Below are 20,166 nucleotides of genomic sequence, written 5' to 3' on the forward strand. Positions count from 1 at the left end.
TACAGCATAGAGAAGAGTGACTGAAAGGTTAATGGATGTTGATGTGGAGGTGTAGTGTCTATGGCTGAGTGAGAGTGATCCATCCTGATAACTAGACCTGGAGCAGCACAATGCGTGGCTTTTTCATTGTCCTACTCCTCCATTTTGACATGCCCACCACTTTAGAATGAATTACTTTAAAATTGACAATGACCAGGTCACTGTGAGAATGAATCTCTAAACTCAACTTGATGGGTTTGCTATTAAATAGATCTGGTCCTTGGAAGATATTCATTTTAATATGCATGGGTTCTAACCCAATGTTGTGCTCAAGCATAAACACATACATAGGAACACATATATATTTCATAAGAATAGGGTGTTTCCTGGAATGTGAATAAGGAAAACCCTAACTTCAAAGCTGATTCTTCACCAAAAAGCTTTAAACTATTCAATTACATCATTAAAAGAATTAAAAAGGTTGGGTTTTTTTGTTTTTTGTTTTTGTTTGTTTGTTTTGCTTTGTCTTTTTGAATATCTGCTGAAGGAAGCAGTTAACTACTAATTCAGGTTTTTCCCTTTACTGGAGGAAATCTCCTTTTTAGAGAATAAATTTTTCTTCATGTCATACATAGGAATTTGAATATATAAAATTTCCAGTTGAAAAATCTCTTTATTTTTAGTGAAGTGGTATGGAATAAGAAATTATTAGCTTCAAGAGGTTCACAGTAATAAGAAGGTTCCTAACTGGTGCACCTATACCTAATATATTAACATATCAGCTGAATTTACGACCAGTGTGAAGTGATTTATCCTTATAGACAGCTGCTCAACTTTGCTAGTTAGAAATCTTCGAATATATGCTTTTGGGTCAACAATCTCACTGACACTATCCTGTACACTCCAGCCTCATTCCAAGGCACGTTTTTCAAAATTTCCTAATAATTCAGTACTCTCTTAGCATGGAAGTTATTGAACCTTTGTGTTCATGAACCAAGACACATATATATGCCATGTGCTTTTATTGATTTGCACCTTCAACTTTTACTGAGGCTTGTTTCATTCAAATGAAAATCTCTTTGCTATTTGTTGTTAAATGATTGTTTAGGCATGGTTTACTACATTTCTCAATGTCATCTATATAAGCTCTGTGGTAACTGGGTTCCAGGGACCCAATTTAAAATGACTGCTCCAAGGGAGAAACAAAATCTTGGGTGAGGCCATTTCCTTTGACCAAGGACAGTTTTGGCAGGCAGACTTGGCTATGAACCGGCTGAGAAAATGAGTGTCTTTTTCCTGGCAGGGGATTTGGACAGTGTAGCATAGTCTCCACCACAGTCTATCCCTGGCACCATGTGAATCTATTTGCTTTATGTAATAATTTCTTCCCATACGGAAACAGCTTCTCGGAGATGCTGATTGATCTCTACCACTCCAGCTGGTATCAGTGCTGCAACTGGTACTCATCGTCTCAGTGGTAGGCTGAATAATGGTTCCCCAAAGATGTCCACATCTTAAACTCCAGAACCTATGGATTTTATCTTACATGGCAAAAGGGATTTTTCAGATGTAATATAGTTCAGGATCTTGACATGGGGAGATTGTTCTCTATTATCTGGGTGGGCTTGGTATAATCACAAGGATCCTTGCAGTAGGGAGGCAAGAAAGTCAGAGGCAGAAGAAGGAGATGGAATGATGGAAGTGAGGTTGGAGTGATGTACTTTGAAGATGGAGGCTCATGGAGGCCATGAGTCAAGGAATGCACATAACTTGTAGAAGCTAGAAAAGAAAATGAATTGGATTCTCCCCTCAGAGCCTCCAGATGAACTATCCGTGCTTTAGCCCAATGAGACTCATTTTCAACTTTTTACCTCCAGAACTGTAAGAAAATTAATTTGTCAACACAAATTCTTGAGCCTCTAAATATGTGATAATTCATTACAGCAGCAACAAGAAAGCTGATACAGTCTTCCTCCTCTACCACCCATTCTAGATTCTCCTCACCTTCAGCTAGCACCTCTGCTGATTTAAGTTGCTTCTTAGTTGGGTGACTCAGATGCTTTTTCCTGAGGGATCTGAGACCCTGGTCTCCATGCCCTTCTTAGGCTGCAACTACTCCATTGTCCATTTACATCAAAATTGGGCAAGGGAGTGCCTACAGATGCCCCACTGTGTAACAGCAGCCCAATCTCCTCCTAATGCTGTGGCCAATTACTCTTGCCAGGATGGCAGCTCTTTTTGTTTTCTGCTGGTCTCTTGACTCGGGAACCTGGAGTGACTGGGTTCCCAGGCTCATGTATTCTACCCATAGTGAATTCAACACCATGCAATGGTCATTATTTTAGCATGTATGTATGTATATATATTGCTTATTGGAGAATGGTGGCCCATTCATATAGAGTATTTGGCTGAGTTGCTCCTTCAAAAGCCTATTCTATTGATCTATTATCCAGCAGTTTCAGGTGGTATGTGATAAGAACAAGTGATAGAATCCCATGATCATGTGCCAACTGCTGAACCTCCTTGCTGTAAAGTGGTTCTTTGGTCAGATACAATGTTTTGTGGGATCCTGTGTCAGCAGATCACATACTCTATGACCCCTTAAACAGTAGTTGAGGCTTAAGACCTGGGGGCAGGAAAGGCAAACTCAAACTCTGATTACATCTATTCAATAGGTATTGATGTCTTTTCCAGAGTGGAAAGACCTAAAGTAAAAATATTGCCATCAAATGATTGATTGGTTTCCTTGAGGGATAGTGCCATTTTGGGGGCTCAGCATTGACCTCTGTTGCCAGCAGATTGCACACTTAGGCAATGACAATAATAACAAGATCAACCTTGGTGAATAGGAGCTTATGCTGTTGGGTGATGCCTAGCTTATAACCCAAGGCTACTCCATTCATGCACCCACTGGATCACACTGTAGTGGCTATGATAAAGCTGATGTCATCTAAGCCATTCTATCCACTTGTTTTTTTAGTGCCTCTTCTGTGGTTAATGCTCTCATGGGCATTAAAATGGGATAAAAAAGATATCTACACTTTGTGCCAAATTCCATGTATCGAACCACATGTTTCTTACGCAGAGTTCCTTATCTCTGATCTCTCAATCTTCCTTCTTCCAGGCCCTTGGCCATTCAGCCAAGCCATCTGCCACCACTCATGATTCTTAGCTCTTACCTGTACATTCCTTTTTCCATACAAAGTTAATGACCAAGTGCACAGCCTGAAGCTCTGTCCATTGGGAGAATTTTCTCTTATTGTTGTCATTCAAGGTCTACTTCTAAGTAGGTCTACACTGTAACAACAGTCAAATTTTGACTTCCGTCCACATACTGAGCTAACCATCAGTAGTCCAAGTTCAGATGTTTTCCTACTCTGTCAGCAGATCATAAGGGAACCTCCCATATGACTGTGTCCTGGAGGTGTCATTTCTATAGTAGTAGATGACATAGGAGTCTAGGCTACCTGTTCATACAGCTTATTTGTGCCTTCTGGCTTTGTTTGTGTCTAATCCAAGATGTGTCACTTCCTAGCAAAATAACTGAACTCCAAAAGTTAAGAAAAAACAAAATCATAGTACAAAATAATATGACATATTAAGATCAAATATATCTATCATATCATTTCATCTAAATGGTCAAACTTGTCTGTTATAAGAAAAAGACTTTTAGATAGGATCACAAGGCAAAAGCTAGCAAACAAGAGACATATATTAAATAAAATGATTTAGAAAATGTAAAAATAAAAAGATGAAAAACAATAATTTACTTGATTAAAGTATATATTAAAATTAATTCAAATTAAAGCAAATCCTTTTGATGTTTACAGCAAAACCATATACCACATATTCAAACCTAATATGAGTTTATTATTATTTTTTTGTACCATGCCAAATTACCAAATAAAGCACATGAAATGACACTTTGAGACAGAAAGTCAACACTGAGTCAAAATTAATCCTCTTTGCTGAAAATTCTGAGAAGCAGTTTGTCCGCACATCTGCTAAAGCAGGGCCCTCTGTTCTCAAATGAAGATCTGTGAACTCTGCATGTAACCCCACTATGTTTAAAAAAGAGTGGATATATGTATATGTATAACTGATTCACTTTGCTGTACAGCAGAAACTAACACAACATTGTAAATCAACTATACTCCAATAAAAATTAATTTTTAAAAAGTGCTGTTTATGAGAGAATGATTTGGAATTATATGATGATCAAGTACTACCTTCTTATTTTTGTATAACCTATATACTAGGCATATCTTCAGCTATTAAGAAGCACTGAATAATGACTACTAAATTGTTCTATACAAAGTTATATTAACAGCCATTCATTTGATGTAAATCAATGTAAAAGTATATAAAAGAAATGTTAAAAATAAGGATAAAATAAGCAAATGATGCTAGGAAAATGCAAACCAAAAGAAAGAACTCATGATCTTTATATCAGACAAGGAAAAACTTATGCCAAAAACATTAAATGAGCCAAAGAAAGGCAATTTTTATGACAAAGGATTTGGTTCACAAGTTATAAAGATTAAGAATATCTATGCATCAAATTATATAGCAACAATATTCATAAAATGAAAACTTTAGGAGATACCAGTAAAAAAAAGATAAGATACATTAGTTGTAGGAAATTTTAATTCACTTCTCTTGGGCCATAATACATGAAAGTAAAAAAAATTTAAGTAAGGCTATAAGAAAGATCTTCCAAAATCTTTTTATGAAATTGTCACAAAGTTGGTATGAAACCTGACAAAGATAAAGACAAATCCCTCAAATATTGATGCAAAATTATTAAATAAAATATTAATAAACCAAACCCAGTAGCACATTAAAAAATTAATTTCCCAGGATGCAATGGGATATAGTCCAGGAATGCAAAGATAACTGACATTAGGAAATTTGTGTCTATAATTTATCATATTAATAGATCTAAGGGCAAAAATAATATATCTATAAATTCTAAAAAGGCATTTAATGAAATTCATTATCCATTCTTGATTAAAAGATAAATTCAATAAAATAGGAATAGATTGGTACTTTCTTAACATTATAAAATATATCTTAACATTATAAAAAAACAGCATAATGCTTACTATAGAAATTCTAGGAGTATTTTCATTAAAGTTAGGAACTGTACAAGACTTTCTAGTATAATGTAATTATTTTACATTTTTCTAGAGATTCTAGCCAAAACAATTAATAAGAAGATAAAATTAGCAAAAAGTTTAAAAAGGAGGAGGTAAAATTACCATCTTTTGCAAATAACATGAGAACATATCTGGAAATTCAAGAGGATCAACTGAAAACACTCTAACATTAAAAGAATTCAGTGAACTGGTAGGGTATTAAATTAGTGTTCAGAAATTGGTAGATTTTATATAACAATCACCAGTTAGTGGAAATAGTCACCAAGAAGAACCAATTTAGAATGTCAACAGAAAGATAAAGTATCTAGATATATAAATAATCTGCATGAATAAATGTGCATGCTCTAGATTAAGAAATCTTCAAAATCTTTCTGAGGGACACAAAAGTGGACTTGAAAAGTAGAGAGGCATGCTATGTAGTAAACTCAGTATCATAAATATGTCAGTTATCCCTAAATTAATCGAAATATTTTAATAAAAACACCATCAGAAATTTTCTTTCTGAACTAGACAAGCTGATTCTATAGCTCATCTGTGTAGCAGTAGTAGTAGTCACAGTAGTGATAATAACAACCAAGAAAAAATATAAAACAGAAGAGTAATGGAGAGACACCAATCTACTTCCACTTATAGGAATTTGTTCTATGCACATGCTCCTGTAAGTGTGAAGTAACTTGCATATGAGGTTAGACAATGCAACATTTTTCATAATTCCAAAGATTGGAAACTGCCTAAATGTTCATCAATAGGAGGCAAATTAAATACACTATGGTACCTCCTTACATTGGAATACTATCCTACCATAAACGTGAATGGTGAAACTCTTCATATGTTAGTTTGAAAATATCTCCAAGACTCAGTATGAAGTGAGAAAGCAAGATGCAGATGTGTATGTCCATTATGCTACCATTTGTTTGTAAAATAAGGAGTGGGGGAGTATATATGTGTATGTATGTATGTGTATCATATATTTCTCTACGTACATATGTACATTTGCTTGAATATGTATATAAAATCTTTGGAAGGATACACAAGAAAGTAATAACTTGGTTCTTTGTGGGAGGGTAATGAGTAGGGGAAAAGGGAGACTTTTTTCTTATTTCCTATTTTTTAAATTAAATTTTAAATTAAGATTCATAAATATATTTTTTCACATAAATTTTGAAAATTAGTGCCAACAAAATCTTCTTTCCTATTCAATTAAAACCAATGAGAATATTATGCTTAGTGAAATAAGTCAGAGAAATACAAATACTATATGATATCACTTATATGTGGAATCTAAAAAAATAATACAAATGAATGTATACAAGACAGAAACAGACTCACAGACATAGAAAACAAACTTGTGGATATCAAAGGGGAGAGGGAAGAAGGGAGGGACAAATCAGGGGTATGGGATTAACAGATATAAATCACTATATATAAAACAGATAAGCAACAAGGATTTACTATATAGCATTATACCCATTATCTTATAATAACCTATAATGGAATATAATCTGCAGAAATACTGAACCACTATGCTGTACACCTGAAACTAACACACCTCAAACTAACATAATATTGTATATTGTGATATATATATCAACTATACTTCAATTTTTTATAAATTAAATAAATAAATAAATGAAAGAATAAAACCAATGAACCAGGGGCTTCCCTGGTGGCGCAGTGGTTGAGAGTCTGCCTGCCAATGCAGGGGACACGGGTTCGAGCCCTGGTCTGGGAGGATCCCACATGCCGCGGAACAGCTGGGCCCGTGCGCCACAACTACTGAGCCTGCGCGTCTGGAGCCTGTGCTCCGCAACAAGAGAGGCCGCGACAGTGAGAGGCCCGCGCACCGCGATTAAGAGTGGCCCCCGCTCGCCACAACTAGAGAAGGCCCTCGCACAGAAACGAAGACCCAAAATAGCCAAAAATAAATAAATTAATTAATTAAAAAAAAAACAAACCAGTGAACCTTTACTGAGCATCAACTATGTACCAGGTACGATTATATGTTCCGGAAGCACTGTGGTACACAATTTCCTCCTCTTCTTGGAGTCCAGAGAGCTTAGAGAAAATGTTATGGAGCAATCATATTAACCATCTTAGCATTCACAGTTGGAATACAGGCTTCCTTCTGTCTATGGTATTGGTTCTGTTTCATCTGATTTTATGTATATTCCCTTTATTACATAAAGTAACCAATATGATGCTGCTTCATATTTGAAGATGATGCCATTAAAATAACTGCTTTTTACAAGAACAGTTATGGCCAAAGATAGTGATTTTAGCCTAAGGGTGTTCTCTGTTATTTTTCTCCCCTAAGGATGGTTTTGGTTTTTCTGTTGCTGCAGAGATTTTTGGAAAAGTCAGCATCACTTATTTGCCCTATAATATTCCATTTTTTCTCTATGACTTGGCTCTATAAGTACCTATTTGCTGTATAGGTTCTGTCACAAGTAATAATTCTGCTGCATTAAAATAAAAAATACACTCACCAACAAAGGAGAAAGGTAAAAGAAAATATAATAAACAGTCCACCAAACCAAGTGGTGTTTATTCTAGGAATATGGTGATGGATTAATATCTGGAAATTTCATACTATATGATAACGTAACACTTCACATCCATAAGCCAGGTACAGAAAAAATGCTTGGTTACCTCTATAGATGCTGAGAGGACATGAAAAAAAATTAAAACAAATATTTAAACTTTCAAAATAGAAAGTGGTGCATCTATATGATTTAAAACACTTACAGTATTTTCTTGCTTTTGGCCATAAAATTGTATATATCAAAAATCAGGAACTAAAACCAGAAACTAAACCACATTCTTTCTTTTATCCTTTTTATGTGAAATAGCTTAGGAAATTCTAGCTGACACAATAAGCCGTGAGATATATAAAAGGTACAGATACAATACAGAAATCTTTCTAGTAAACCCAAGAGAATGATCAGAAAAAATATTACAATTAAGAAGACTTGAGGGCTTCCCTGGTGGCACAGTGGTTAAGAATCTGCCTGCCAATGCAGGGAACACGGGTTCGAGCCCTGGTCCGGGAAGATCCCACATGCTGGGGAACAACTAAGCCCGTGCGCCACAACTACTGAGCCCACGTGCCACAACTACTGAAGCCCACGCGCCTAGAGCCCGCGCTCTGCAACAAGAGAAGCCACCGCAATGAGAAGCCCGCGCACCGCAACAAAAAGTAGCCCCCGCTCGCGGCAACCAGGGAACGCCTGCCCGCAGCAACGAAGACCCAACGCAGCCAAAAATGAAGTAAATAAATTTTTTTAAAAAAGAAGACGAGCTAAACGGCTCGGTATCACACCTCGCCGGACTTTGGCGCAGCAACGGTGAGACCACGTCCCGTCACTGCTCCGTTCCGGGAGGTGCACGCGGGACACGTGCGAGACGCGCAACCGTGGCATCTCCTTCCACAGGCTTCCCAAGAAAGACAACCAGAGGTGAGGCTTGTGGCTGGCCAACTTCTAGCAGCTGGACCCCAGTGGCCAGGGCCTGTGGGACCCGGCATCCGAGTACATCTACTTCTGCTTCAAACACTTTGAGGAGAACTGCTTTGAACTGGTGGGAATCGGTGGGAATCAGTGGGTATCACAGGCTGAAGGAGGGAGCAGTTCCCACAATATCTGAGTCCTTCTCCAAGTTGCGCCCAACGACCAGGACCCAGGGGCACAGTTACCCACCTGGACCTCCTGAAGTCAGCCAGCTCCGGCGACGCAGGAATCGCTGCTCTGAGGGCCAAGGGGCCACAATGCCAACTTCTCCGCCTCCACCTCCTGACGTCACCTGCTTTCCGGCGGAACAGGCCTCAGCTCCTGCCGCTTTGCCCGCCTCCCCCACTGAGAGGCTGGAGACTGGCCTCAGCAGCGCCTTCTCAGACCTCTTGGGGCCCCTGGGTGCCCAGGCAGATGAAGCGGGCTGCAGCACTCAGCCGTCACCCAAGCGGGAACCGGCAGCCGTCGCCTCTGGAGCCGGGGTCCGCCTCACCCTCGGCCTGCATGCTGCGCCTCCCGCCACCCGCCGGAGCCTCTATCCAGAACGAGCCCAGCGACCGGGTGGGCAGCGGCCTGCTCTGGAAGCGGCGGGCTGAAGCCGCACCTGACGCCCTGGACAAGGCCCAGCGCCAGCTGCAGGCCTGCAAGCGGCGGCAGCGGAGGCTGACCAAGCTGCAGCAGGGCCGGTGCGGAAGAAGAGGGCCCAGGCGGATGCCCGCCGGACTCCGCAGGAGCATGCGCAGGACTTTGCCATGCAGCTGAGCCGCAGCATGGCCTGAGCGAGGGGCTGCCCGTCAGAGCTCCGGCCTCTGCCAAACTCAGAATCCTCCTGGAGAGGGACCTGACCTGCCAGATGCCAAAATAAATGGGATTCTAGATGGAAGCCCTGCTCTCTGGCTCAGCTCCCCACTCACCACCAGGCCTGTCTCATCGGAAAAACACAAGAATGACGATTACTGACCTCCTGAGGCTGCTATGCTTGGCAAGTAGTGAGGGCCCTACAATGACCTCTCTGGTCCCTGGAGGGCTGGGATGAGGCATGTGGGGAGCAGAGAGACAGGCACGTGGGCAGCCGTCCTGGCCTCGACCTGTGTCCTCATTTTCCTTCAGTTCAACTGGAATGTGGAAGGCCTCCCCGCACCTGTGGTCATCAGGTAAGTGTGTGAGGTGACGTACAGCACACGTGACCTCTGCCTTTTGGGCCTCGGCCACAACGGCCCCAAGAGCACCGCTGAATACTTTCTAGTCCTGGAAATGGCCACACAGTGTTGTGAAATTTGCTTTTGGTAGCCCTCGGAGTGCAACTTCATTGATTCACATTATGCCTGGGAGAGTCGAACGGCCATTACAGGAGGCGGACGCAGAGCAGGGTTCACACGTGGTTCCCGAGCCCGAACTCTAAGGCCAGCTGGGGCGCGTCTTGCACCGCCGGCTGCTAGCTCGCAGGTGGCTGCAGGTGAACTCCGCTCGCCTCAGGGCCACCCGGTCAGCTGCACACGGCACCCGGGACTCTTCAGTAAGGCCTGAGGAGTGGCAGGTGCTGCATTTACGCGGGGCACAACCAGAGGCAGGAAACGAACTCTAAGGCCCAGAAGGTAGACCATCTTTCCCTAAAGTGGCTTCCTGGCAGCTGGGGCAGAAGGGCGCTTGTTCCCAGGAGGGAGGCAGAATGGTGCCTTCTGCACCGGGCTGGACGCTCAGCACCTTCTGCCGGGACAGGGAAGGACCCGGTGGGGTGGCCTGCCCTCGCTTTCCCGGCTCAGGCAGGAGCCTACGGTAAAGCCCAGGAGCAAGGCAGCCACAGAGGAGCCGAGAGAGCCGGCTCCAGCCCCCCAGGGCTCCCCTCTGGCGGGGAGAGGCCAGAAATCGGCCTGCATTCCTCCCACCGGCCCTCCAACTACCTGGCGGGGGCACCCCAGGTAGGGGTGGGGAGCTGCTGGCATGAACAGAGAACCAGGCAAGACTGGCTGATCCTGAGGCCTCTGGTGGCATGGCCAGGCCTCAGCTCCAGGAGACCGCGGACTGGAACCCACCAGTGGGGAGGTTTGTGTGTAGGTAGCACTGCTGTGGCTTTAATGGAGCAAGCCTATGACAATAAATACTTATGAGGGACAAAAAAAAAACAAAATTGAATAAGTAAGCAGAAAAGGCAGCCCTGAATTAGAACCTGATATACACATAAAACAATAACTAGGAAATGAATTATTCAGTAAATAATGATGGGAAAATTAGATGAGCTAATTCGTAGAAAATGTACATCTTTACTTACTTCCATAAATGCCAGATAGACTCAAGAGCTAAGTGAATGGTTAAAAGATTAATTTCTAAAATACTAAACATTAAATGTTGTTGAGGTTTTTTTTTTTAATGTAGAAAAAATACAGGTAAATTTTTTTTTTAATATTTATTTATTTATTTGGCTGTGCCGGATCTTAGTTGTGGCATGCAGGATTTTCGTTACCGCGTGCAGGATCTTTTAGTTGCAGCATGTGAACTCTTAGTTGTGGCATGTGAGATCTAGTTCCCTGACCAGGGATCAAACCTGGGCCCCCTGCATTGGGAGTGTGGAGTCCTGGCCACTGGACCACCAGGGAAGTCTCCAGGTAAATTTTTATTAAACCTTTGAATAAAGAAAACATGAAGTTAATGAAAAGCTATTAAAGGAATCACAAAGAAAGAAAGGAAGGGAGGGAAGAAGGAAGGGAGGAAGGAAGGAAGGAAGGAAGGAGTGCATGTAGATGGAGATTTGTATGAACATAGAGTACATCTGTCAAATACGTGAGAGATTGGTGAGCATGGTTTCCCCAGGGAAGGGAACTGAGGTGAAAGGGAGACTAACTTTTCAGTGTAAATCTTTTCTTTGTGTCTTTTGTATTTTTGTACCATGTCCATGTATTATCTTTTCAAAAAACTAAATAATTTAACCACCTTTAATTTCCAATTAAAAAAAGGGAAAACAATAAAGTCCCCAAAGACTGATAGATTTGGCTATCTAAAACCTTAGCATGTCAATAAGAGCAGCAAAACAACTAAAAATAATGAAACATGGGGACATATTCACAACCAATATGCCAAAGGTTGACATAATATCCTTAATAGAAAAAGATATTATTTCACCAAAGAAGGACCAAAAAAAAAAAAATGAAGTCATCTAAGGAAAAATAGACATAAGATACAGTGGGCAATTCCCAAAGGAGGAAATATAAATGACAAATAAACATGTGAAAATATTCAACCTTACTTCTGATCAAGAAATTCCAAGGAAAACAGCAATGAGATACGGTTTTTCACCGATCAAATTAGCAAAAATTAAAAATACTCTGTTCTTGCAAAGGTACAATGGGCAGAGCTTGCTTTAACCCAACTGACGGGAGTATAAATCAGTAAGACCTTTCTGGAAAATAGTTTGGCAGTATGTATTATGAGCCTTAAAATGTTCCTGAGTTTTGTCTCAGAAATTTCCACTTCTGGTGAATCTGGACTATACATAATCTACAGCGTGGAGAGGGCTTCACGCATAAGATATTTACTGCAACATTAGTTGTAAGAGTAGAAAAAAGATCAAGCTAGAGCTTGCAGTTGGACAGGAAAGCCCCACCACTTCCTGGCTCTAATGGCACATGATGGTGTAAGAGTCTAAGCTCTTCCCTGCTCTGTTTTGTGTTCAGTTTTGCCAATCCACCACGCAGAGTTCACAGGCCAATTTTCCAAGTTAAAGTGATGGACCTGTTTTTCACATTTAGATTTTTTGAAGGGTCATATTACCTCTCCATAAAGATCATTAGGTATTTGAGGAAGAATTAAAATAGGGGAATGGAGGGAAATTTGGTTGGGGAGAGCTACAATGGACTTGGTAGTTATTTGAATTGAAAAGGAAGAGATGAAATGATAAGTTCTGTTATGCGCAGAAAGAGAGAGAACACTCCTGAGGGGAAATTGGAGAGTAATTTGAAACATTTCACAAAAGTTGCTGAAATGTCAGAGCAAAAAGTAAACCCTGACCTCTAATGAACTTAGAAACTGAAATAGCCTGAAATTTGAACCCATGTGCAAGTGAATAATTAAGCTCCTTTGGACTCTCTCTGCTCCCTGTCTGTGTATCTGTGATAGTACAAACCTCCATTTTAGCACATTTGCAAATCTGCCTAGTCCACAAAGTACTCATCTCCAAAGAAGAAGGTATTGCATTGGGCTTTACAACCTCATCCTTTAGCCACAGTGTGGCACACCCATTTGCTAAGTGACTGAGTTCATATTTTGTAGGTCCTTCAAAGGATAACTTTCCAGAGTATTATTTTAACATGAAAGTTTTCTTTCAAACAGGATTACCAAACCAATAACAATGACCAAGCAGTGGTTGAAATCTGTATCACACGAATCACAACAGCCATCAGAGAAACAGAGTCGATTGAAAAGCACGCAAAGGCCCTTGTGGGGCTCTGGGACTCCTGCCTGGAACACAACCTGAGACCGTCCGGGAAAGACGAAGACACTCCCCACGCAAAAATCGCGTCTGATATCATGAGTTGTATTTTACAGGTACGTCAGTGTTCAGCATCATGCTATTTGAGACGGGCTTGGCAGCTTAGGTGAACACGTGGTGTCTCTGAACCATTAGCCAATGTTTCTGTAGCATTCAGATACTGTAAAAAGACACCACAAACCATCAATAGCTAAGCTGAGCAGGCTGGTAATTAATAAACCGAGAAGGTTGTACTGAGCCCCTACTGTATGCAAGACACACTGAGGGGAATTCAAAGTAACACCACAGCAAGCTCTAATCTATTTGGAGAGATAAGACGTGTACATATGAAAAGCTAACAGTAAAGCACTGTGTGTCCAGATCCAAATGAGGAATATTGGAAAATTCAGAAAAGGAGACCTGTTTCATCCAAGGAGACCTCTTTCATCCAAGGAGACCAAAGAGGGGGTGGAGTCTGAGTTGAGGGGCAGTGAGCTTGGAATATGTGGAGAGAAGTGGCTAAGTCATTTTTAAGTACATTTCTATACTGTGAATTTTCCATTATAATAGTATTTGCCTGTTCTGACCATGTTTAAGTTCTTTCCTTTGGCATAAACATGAATTTGGAATTTTGGCTCAGCCACGAACTAATTATGTAAAATTAAAATGTTGGACAAGTCACATAACTTCTAAGCCACAGTCTCCTCCCTATAAAATGCAGATGAAGTGACATTGTCTGTGACAAATTTTACCAACCAGTAATGTTGATAGTTGTTTCTTTAAAAAGAATTCTGTGGTCAAATAAGTTGGGAAACACTGAATTCAGTTTTTCCCTTTTGAGCTGTCACAATGTTTCATAGCACATTAAAGGCTCTGAAAAGTCCTGCAATAAAGAAAGCTGGTTAACTTTGTTTAGAACAGCATTTTGCAGTCTGATTTGACCATGTAACTTCCTTCCCCATCTTACCCCAACACAACGTTTATGAACATCCCTCAGAACTAGTGTTCTACTGAGCATAGGTCAGGAAATTCCAGCTATGTTAAAGTGTTTAGCACTGTGTGTAGCAGCTAATATTAGCTTCCTTTCTTCTGTTTTTTCTCACAGTTGTCTATGTTTAACTGGAGCATATTTATTGCATTTTGTCTGCTCAGTTCCGGGACTGGTCAACTGAACAAAAGAGTCTACACACACTATCATACTGTTTTTCCTTTGTCCCCAGGGTTAGAGATGGGAGGGGAGGAAATGGGTATTTCAGCGAAATTAATGGAAGATTAATGCTGTTGGATATAACAACAAAGACCTAACACACCTTTTCTTCATTGATTATTCTTTTATTTTTATCTTGAGTATTTATTAATTTTAAAATTTTATTTATTTTTTATACAATTTTTAAAGGTTACACTCCATTTATAGTTATTACAAAATATTGGCTATATTCCCTGTGTTGTACAATACATCCTTGAGCCTATCTTTCACTCAGTAGTTTATACATCCCACTCCCCTACCCCTATGTCGCCCCTCCTCCCCTCCACTGGCAACCACTAGTTTGTTGATTATTCTTGACTATGTTATTGACATACATCAGAAACCTAGATTATTTCACTCCAAAGTGCCACTCCACAGACATTCAGACAGAAACTCATAAATCAGCCCTATTTTCCAGCTCCCCCTGTGATTTCAAAACCACTGGTCTAGATTCCAGCAGCACTGTCCAACAGAAATACAATGCAAGCTGCAAACATGAGCCACATATGGAATTTAAAATTTTCTAATAGCCATATTAAAAAGAGGTGAAAACAGATGAAATTGATTTGATATTATATTTTCCTTAACCCAATATATCCAAAATGTTATTATTTCAACATGTAATCAGTGTAAAAATTAATGAGATGTTTTACTTGTTTTGTATACTAAGTCTCATAAATCCATTGTGTGTGTTAGCATGTCTTACTTTGCACCGGTCACAATTCAGGGGCTCAGTAGGTTCACTCGGCTCCTGTGTTAGTACAGTTCTAGAGAGTCTGGAAGGCTTTCTGGATGGTGATCAAATTTGGAAGGGTTATGGGCAATTATCGGGAATTTTACCAGGTAGGAAAAGTGGAGTGAGAGAACATTCCAAGTAGACAAAACAGATTGTACAGAAGTCCAAATTTGTGAAATGAGACCCAGATCAGAGAACTAAGCAGGCTGCCCTTCCAAAATGCCCCAAAGTCTAACATAAAGGGATGTTTCATTCTGGGTAAGGCATTATGTCTCCTACTTTAAAAAGGGGATGGTGGGGAGCAAATAAAAACGTGAAACTCACTGCTGATCAATGAGAATGAGTTTGTAAAATTGCTGAGAGCAGGGCCCTGAGGACAAGCACTGACATTTTGGGAAAGGACAGAGAAAAGGGCTAAGGGTTAGGCGTCTTGGTTGAGAGGGACAAGTGAGTCACAGAAGTGGGCGATTCCAGCCTGTAGGGCCAGAGTGGTCACAGGGCGTCCATTGTGTGCCCTCTGAGCAGGCACAAGGTGTAATAATGGAAGATGGAAAGCCCTAAATGTAAACGTGCCTTTTTCAGAGCAAAGTGCAGCAATTTGTCCAGGCTACCCCTAGGGGTGTGGTCCCAGAAAGTCATTTCCCACGAACCAAAGGCAAGGCTGTGGTTGCAGCTTTGGCATTTAGCTTTCAATCAGATTTTAAGGGGAACATTTTGGCCTGCGGTAAATATTGAAAAGAAGATTTTGTCCTACTTGTAAAATAGGTTCTTGTGGGAAACATGTAGAAATCCAGATGACTCATATTCTGTTTTGTTTTTTCAGTAAAATAAAACAGTAGGTCAACTTTAAAGTCAACCACTTAACATTTTTAGCTACACACACACAAAGATTCCCTCTCCACCCACCTTACCTCCCAAGATAAGCAATCCCAGCCTCACACTACCTGATCAAGCAAGGGCCCACCAGTTCTTCTGCCCGTATTCTTAGCCATTTTTTTTTTCTGGCCCCTTCGCTGTTATTTGAAGCTAAATATGTTCACGCACACACAAGAAAAAACCTTTTTTTTTTTTCCTAAATTTCCTTTTTTAACCTACACTCAAACCTACTTCAGATGACCATTCCTATTCTACTTTTAATAATTAGTGGTTATACTGACTTCTTTCTTTTCTTGGTCCTAACTGTATGAACTTGCCACATTTACCTCAAAATAGTTTTAAAATTTTCAGAATTCACCTTCTATACCTTCCTCAATGCAGAATCTGCACATGTATGAGGCATGCACTTGTGAGTTCTGGTTTCTTTTGTGGTGGGTGATACTATCCTGCCATCCCACCCTGTGTCCTTAGACATCTGTAAAATGAAGGATGAATCAGGTGAGCTCTCAGATCACCTCCTAGTCTGAAATTCTGACTCCCTTAGGAGATGCTGAGAGGTAGAAGAACAAAAGGCTTTAGAGCTTGAGGGCCTTAGAATCAGATACTCTTGGTCTCGTATCAGTGAGAGATTGGCAGGTTATTTCATCTCTCTAAGCCTCTGTTCTGCCATCTGTAAAATGGGCATAACAATACTTGCTGCTCACGAAGAACAATTTTATTATAAAAGCAATCTCCATTTGTGATCCAGCCACTATCTGGAAGTACCTATTTCAAACCACAGCTTCCTCTGACCAGGGTTCTATATGGAGTTGGCCAATGCTTATTTCTTTGCCTGTAGAAAAATCCTGAAAGAGAAGATACCCCTCTCCCCCTCCACAAAGCACATTACATTCTAGGATAAATCCAAACCTGAAGAGGGTTGAAGAAAATACACATGCACCTCAAGGGGGTTGTAATTACTGACATAACTGATGGGCTAGAATGAAATTCTAGAGAACTGACAGACCAACCATCATGATGTTGAGAGCCAATGCCTAGTTTTCTCCTCAGTACAAGTTACAGTGGTTTCAGCCTCTTCCCCAACCAACCAAATCGCTTAGCAGAGCTAATGCCAACTAAGCTCTGCCTTTTGTCTCTTCCTCCACATCTTCTCACACTGTTGATGATCATTTGAAGAGGGAGATAGCCAAAGCGGGGAGGAGGGAAGAATTGAAATAGCCACCAAATTCACTGTGGGAAAATCCGAAAGTATCTGTTTTTCCTTCTTTATAAAAGGACCCCCCACTGTCCATTCACCTTGATTCCACACTTCAGTTTTCTTATTTCCTTTTCCCCAGTTAATGCTGCATGAAGATTCAAAATCTGTCCCTGGCTGGCATGCAAAATGCCTTGGGCAATTTTGAGAGCATTTCCTTTTCAGCTCTCAGAGGCAGGACTGGTCATGTTCATCTAGAAGTTTATTCAATAGGCAATCCCAGCTCTACCATTTACTGGCAGGGTGATCTTGGGCATTTCATCTTTCTGTGCCCTAATTTCCTCATCTATAAAATGCAGATAAGAGTAGCTGCCTTATGAGTTTGTTGTGAGGATTAGATGGATAGACATTAAAAAATAGACATAAAATATTGAAGACACAGGAAGTGCTGTATGAGGATTAGCTCTGGTTGGTATTGTCATCATTATCATCATTTGCAGGAAACTCTAAAATAGCATCAACACTTTGTCATTTAATTATTTATTTTAGCCATTGCCCCCTGCCCAAAATAGAAGCTTAGTTTTATTCACTGATGTGGTCCCATCACCTAGAACAGTGAATGGCACATAGTAGGTGCTCAAGATAATATTTGCTGAATGAATTAATTAATGGACAAATGAACACATGAGTAGCTCAGGAGACCTGACTGCCCTCTGGCTTTTGTACTAGCCGTGCTTCACCCCAGAGTGGGCCCCAGTATCAGTTCCTCACTTAATGCCGCATAAGACAGGGGCATGAAATGGGAGGAGATTGGGACACCCCCCTGCCCCCCAGGTTCCTGAGACCCACTCCCTTATTGCCTGCCAGAAAATACACTGGGAAAACTTAGGTGGATGCCATTTAGATTTTATATATAGCCATGCTGCTAAGAACCAAGCATTTTATATATAAATCCAAAATTTGATTATCTGATCCATGATGGGGGATGAAAAACAATAAAATAACCATTTTAATATATGGCATTTAATATTTCTTGAGATTACTCTTTTACGGCTCTTAGTTGAATTCAAGGCCTGAGACCAAAGAGCTTTTTAGTTGCTATCACCTCAGATATCTATCTCTTTTACTTAGCTTTATTCTTTTCAATTATAAAACACTGGGAAACCTTCCCAAAGTGCATTTTCCAAAGGAAAATCTCCACCAAGAGCTCAAATTGGTGCTAATCTAGTCAAGAAATATAATTCTTGGCATCTGTAGAACAAAGCTCTCTTGTTTTGCTTCTACTGCTGGATATAACTGTCCCCATGAGCAAGTCTTTATTGCTACCCTGTACTTCACTGAATTGTTCCCTGAGTACTGAGTATTGAATTGTGTGTAAGAAGATACACATGCCATCATGCTCACATCTGCATGGAGGGGCAAGATCTAGCATAAGCTCTGGCATTAACAGTTGCTGTTAAAGTGGTTTATTTGTACAAGCAATCACAGGGACTTTCTCTGCATGTATACCATTAGCATTCCTGGGATCCAAATAATCATACAGATAAAATAATTTCAGGGGCCTGAGATCTACTGCATTAGCAAATCCTTTTGCTTCACCTGAGAGCAAAGCTCAGCCATTGGAAGGAGGTCCATAGGACCCATGTTTGCCCAGCCTCACCTAGGTCTACCAACCCCTCACTCATATCCTGTTGCTGTCAGTAGTGCCCATGGCCTCTTGAAACACTAGTAACTGTCTAGATGCTGTTTAGAGATTGAGAGCCTTTGGTGGCAATTCCTTGGTGTTTATATGAACTATTTGCTCTTTGCTTAATGTTTCACTTCTCTTGTCATTTGAGAGATTTCCAGATGGCATATGTGGGAGGAAAACAGAAAAATTGAGTGTGTTAAAGTTTTGTTTTGTTTTTTAATAATGATATTATACATTTAAAATTTTTTTAATAATTTTCACTTGGAACCACACTTCAAAGACTTCAATAGCTGCCCACTATTTTTCCCTAGGACATCTAGAATTGTAAAAAAAATATGACCAAATTGGTTAAGACAGCCTGTTCTTTCATTGTTGCTGGCAAGGGTTAGCTCATTCCCAAGGTTTAAAAACATTAGTTGCTGTGAATATGATTTTCACTGATCTTTTACTATGCCTGTCTGTGTTCACAATTAGTAGGAAACACTTGAGTTGTACTTCCAATGCCACCATCGTGGTTTCTCACAAAGTTACAGGTAAATATGCTTAGAGACATTTTCCTCCAATGGAAGGTGTATACTTCTCTAGCTGCAAGTTGTTTTGGCTAAAGACAGAGAAGATAAAGTAACTGGGGCATGATATTCTTTGTTGGAAAGCTCTGAGAAGAATTGTGTGATTGTGTTCCACTCTCAGAACTAGAGCTTTGGCAGCCATGACAGGGACAAAGATATGTCATGTAAAAGGTAAACTAGCAAAAATCTACACACTATGGAGAGATTGGGGCAACCCAGGAAATTGGTAGGTGAGACTGAAGTGTTTGGGAACTACTCTGTTCAAATTGAGGTATAACTTAAATGTAAGTTTTAAGGGAGCGGGCATAGAATAAGATTATAACGGAGAAAATCGACAAATCAATCGGCCTTCCTGAACACCACATGTCTGAAATGTATGTCAACAGAAAGAGGATGCTCAGTGTGGGGTCATTATTTTGGCACATTTACTCAGCACTGTCTAGGGTGTGAAGGGTGGGTAGAGACTTAATCTGATGGAGAGGAAAGTTCCAATCACCAGAGATGGGGATTTGGCTGTAGGGCAGGACTGTTAGGTTTCACCATGGCCTAGATGAAATAGCCCTCAAGATATTCCTTTGCTCTGATCTGCTCTTATACCCATGAGTGAACATTCTGGTTAGTAATCTGGCTCCTGATTTCCTAATGGTGTGAAAGGGTCTGACCTGAAAAGACTGTCACTGTGAGAGAGTAAATTGGCATACCTGATCATGCACCAGCCTTTTGGAAATCCCTCAGTGTGAGTTTCCCT

At 40.5% G+C, this 20,166-nt stretch overlaps 1 protein-coding gene and 1 pseudogene across 9 annotated transcripts in view; both read left to right on the forward strand.

Moving 5' to 3' along the window:
* Positions 1 to 20,166, forward strand: part of VEPH1 (ventricular zone expressed PH domain containing 1) — a 222,043-nt gene that overhangs the window by 27,528 nt on the left and 174,349 nt on the right. For all 9 annotated transcript variants that reach the window (XM_061194530.1, XM_061194535.1, XM_061194533.1 and 6 more), the window contains exon 3: positions 12,968 to 13,183. In XM_061194530.1, the coding sequence (XP_061050513.1) occupies positions 12,968 to 13,183 (216 nt within the window). The remainder of the gene's footprint in view (positions 1 to 12,967; positions 13,184 to 20,166) is intronic.
* On the forward strand, positions 1,392 to 9,423 carry LOC133093779 (THAP domain-containing protein 7-like; annotated as a pseudogene).

The sequence above is a fragment of the Eubalaena glacialis genome, chromosome 6, assembly GCF_028564815.1.
Source record: "Eubalaena glacialis isolate mEubGla1 chromosome 6, mEubGla1.1.hap2.+ XY, whole genome shotgun sequence".
NCBI lineage: Eukaryota > Metazoa > Chordata > Mammalia > Artiodactyla > Balaenidae > Eubalaena > Eubalaena glacialis.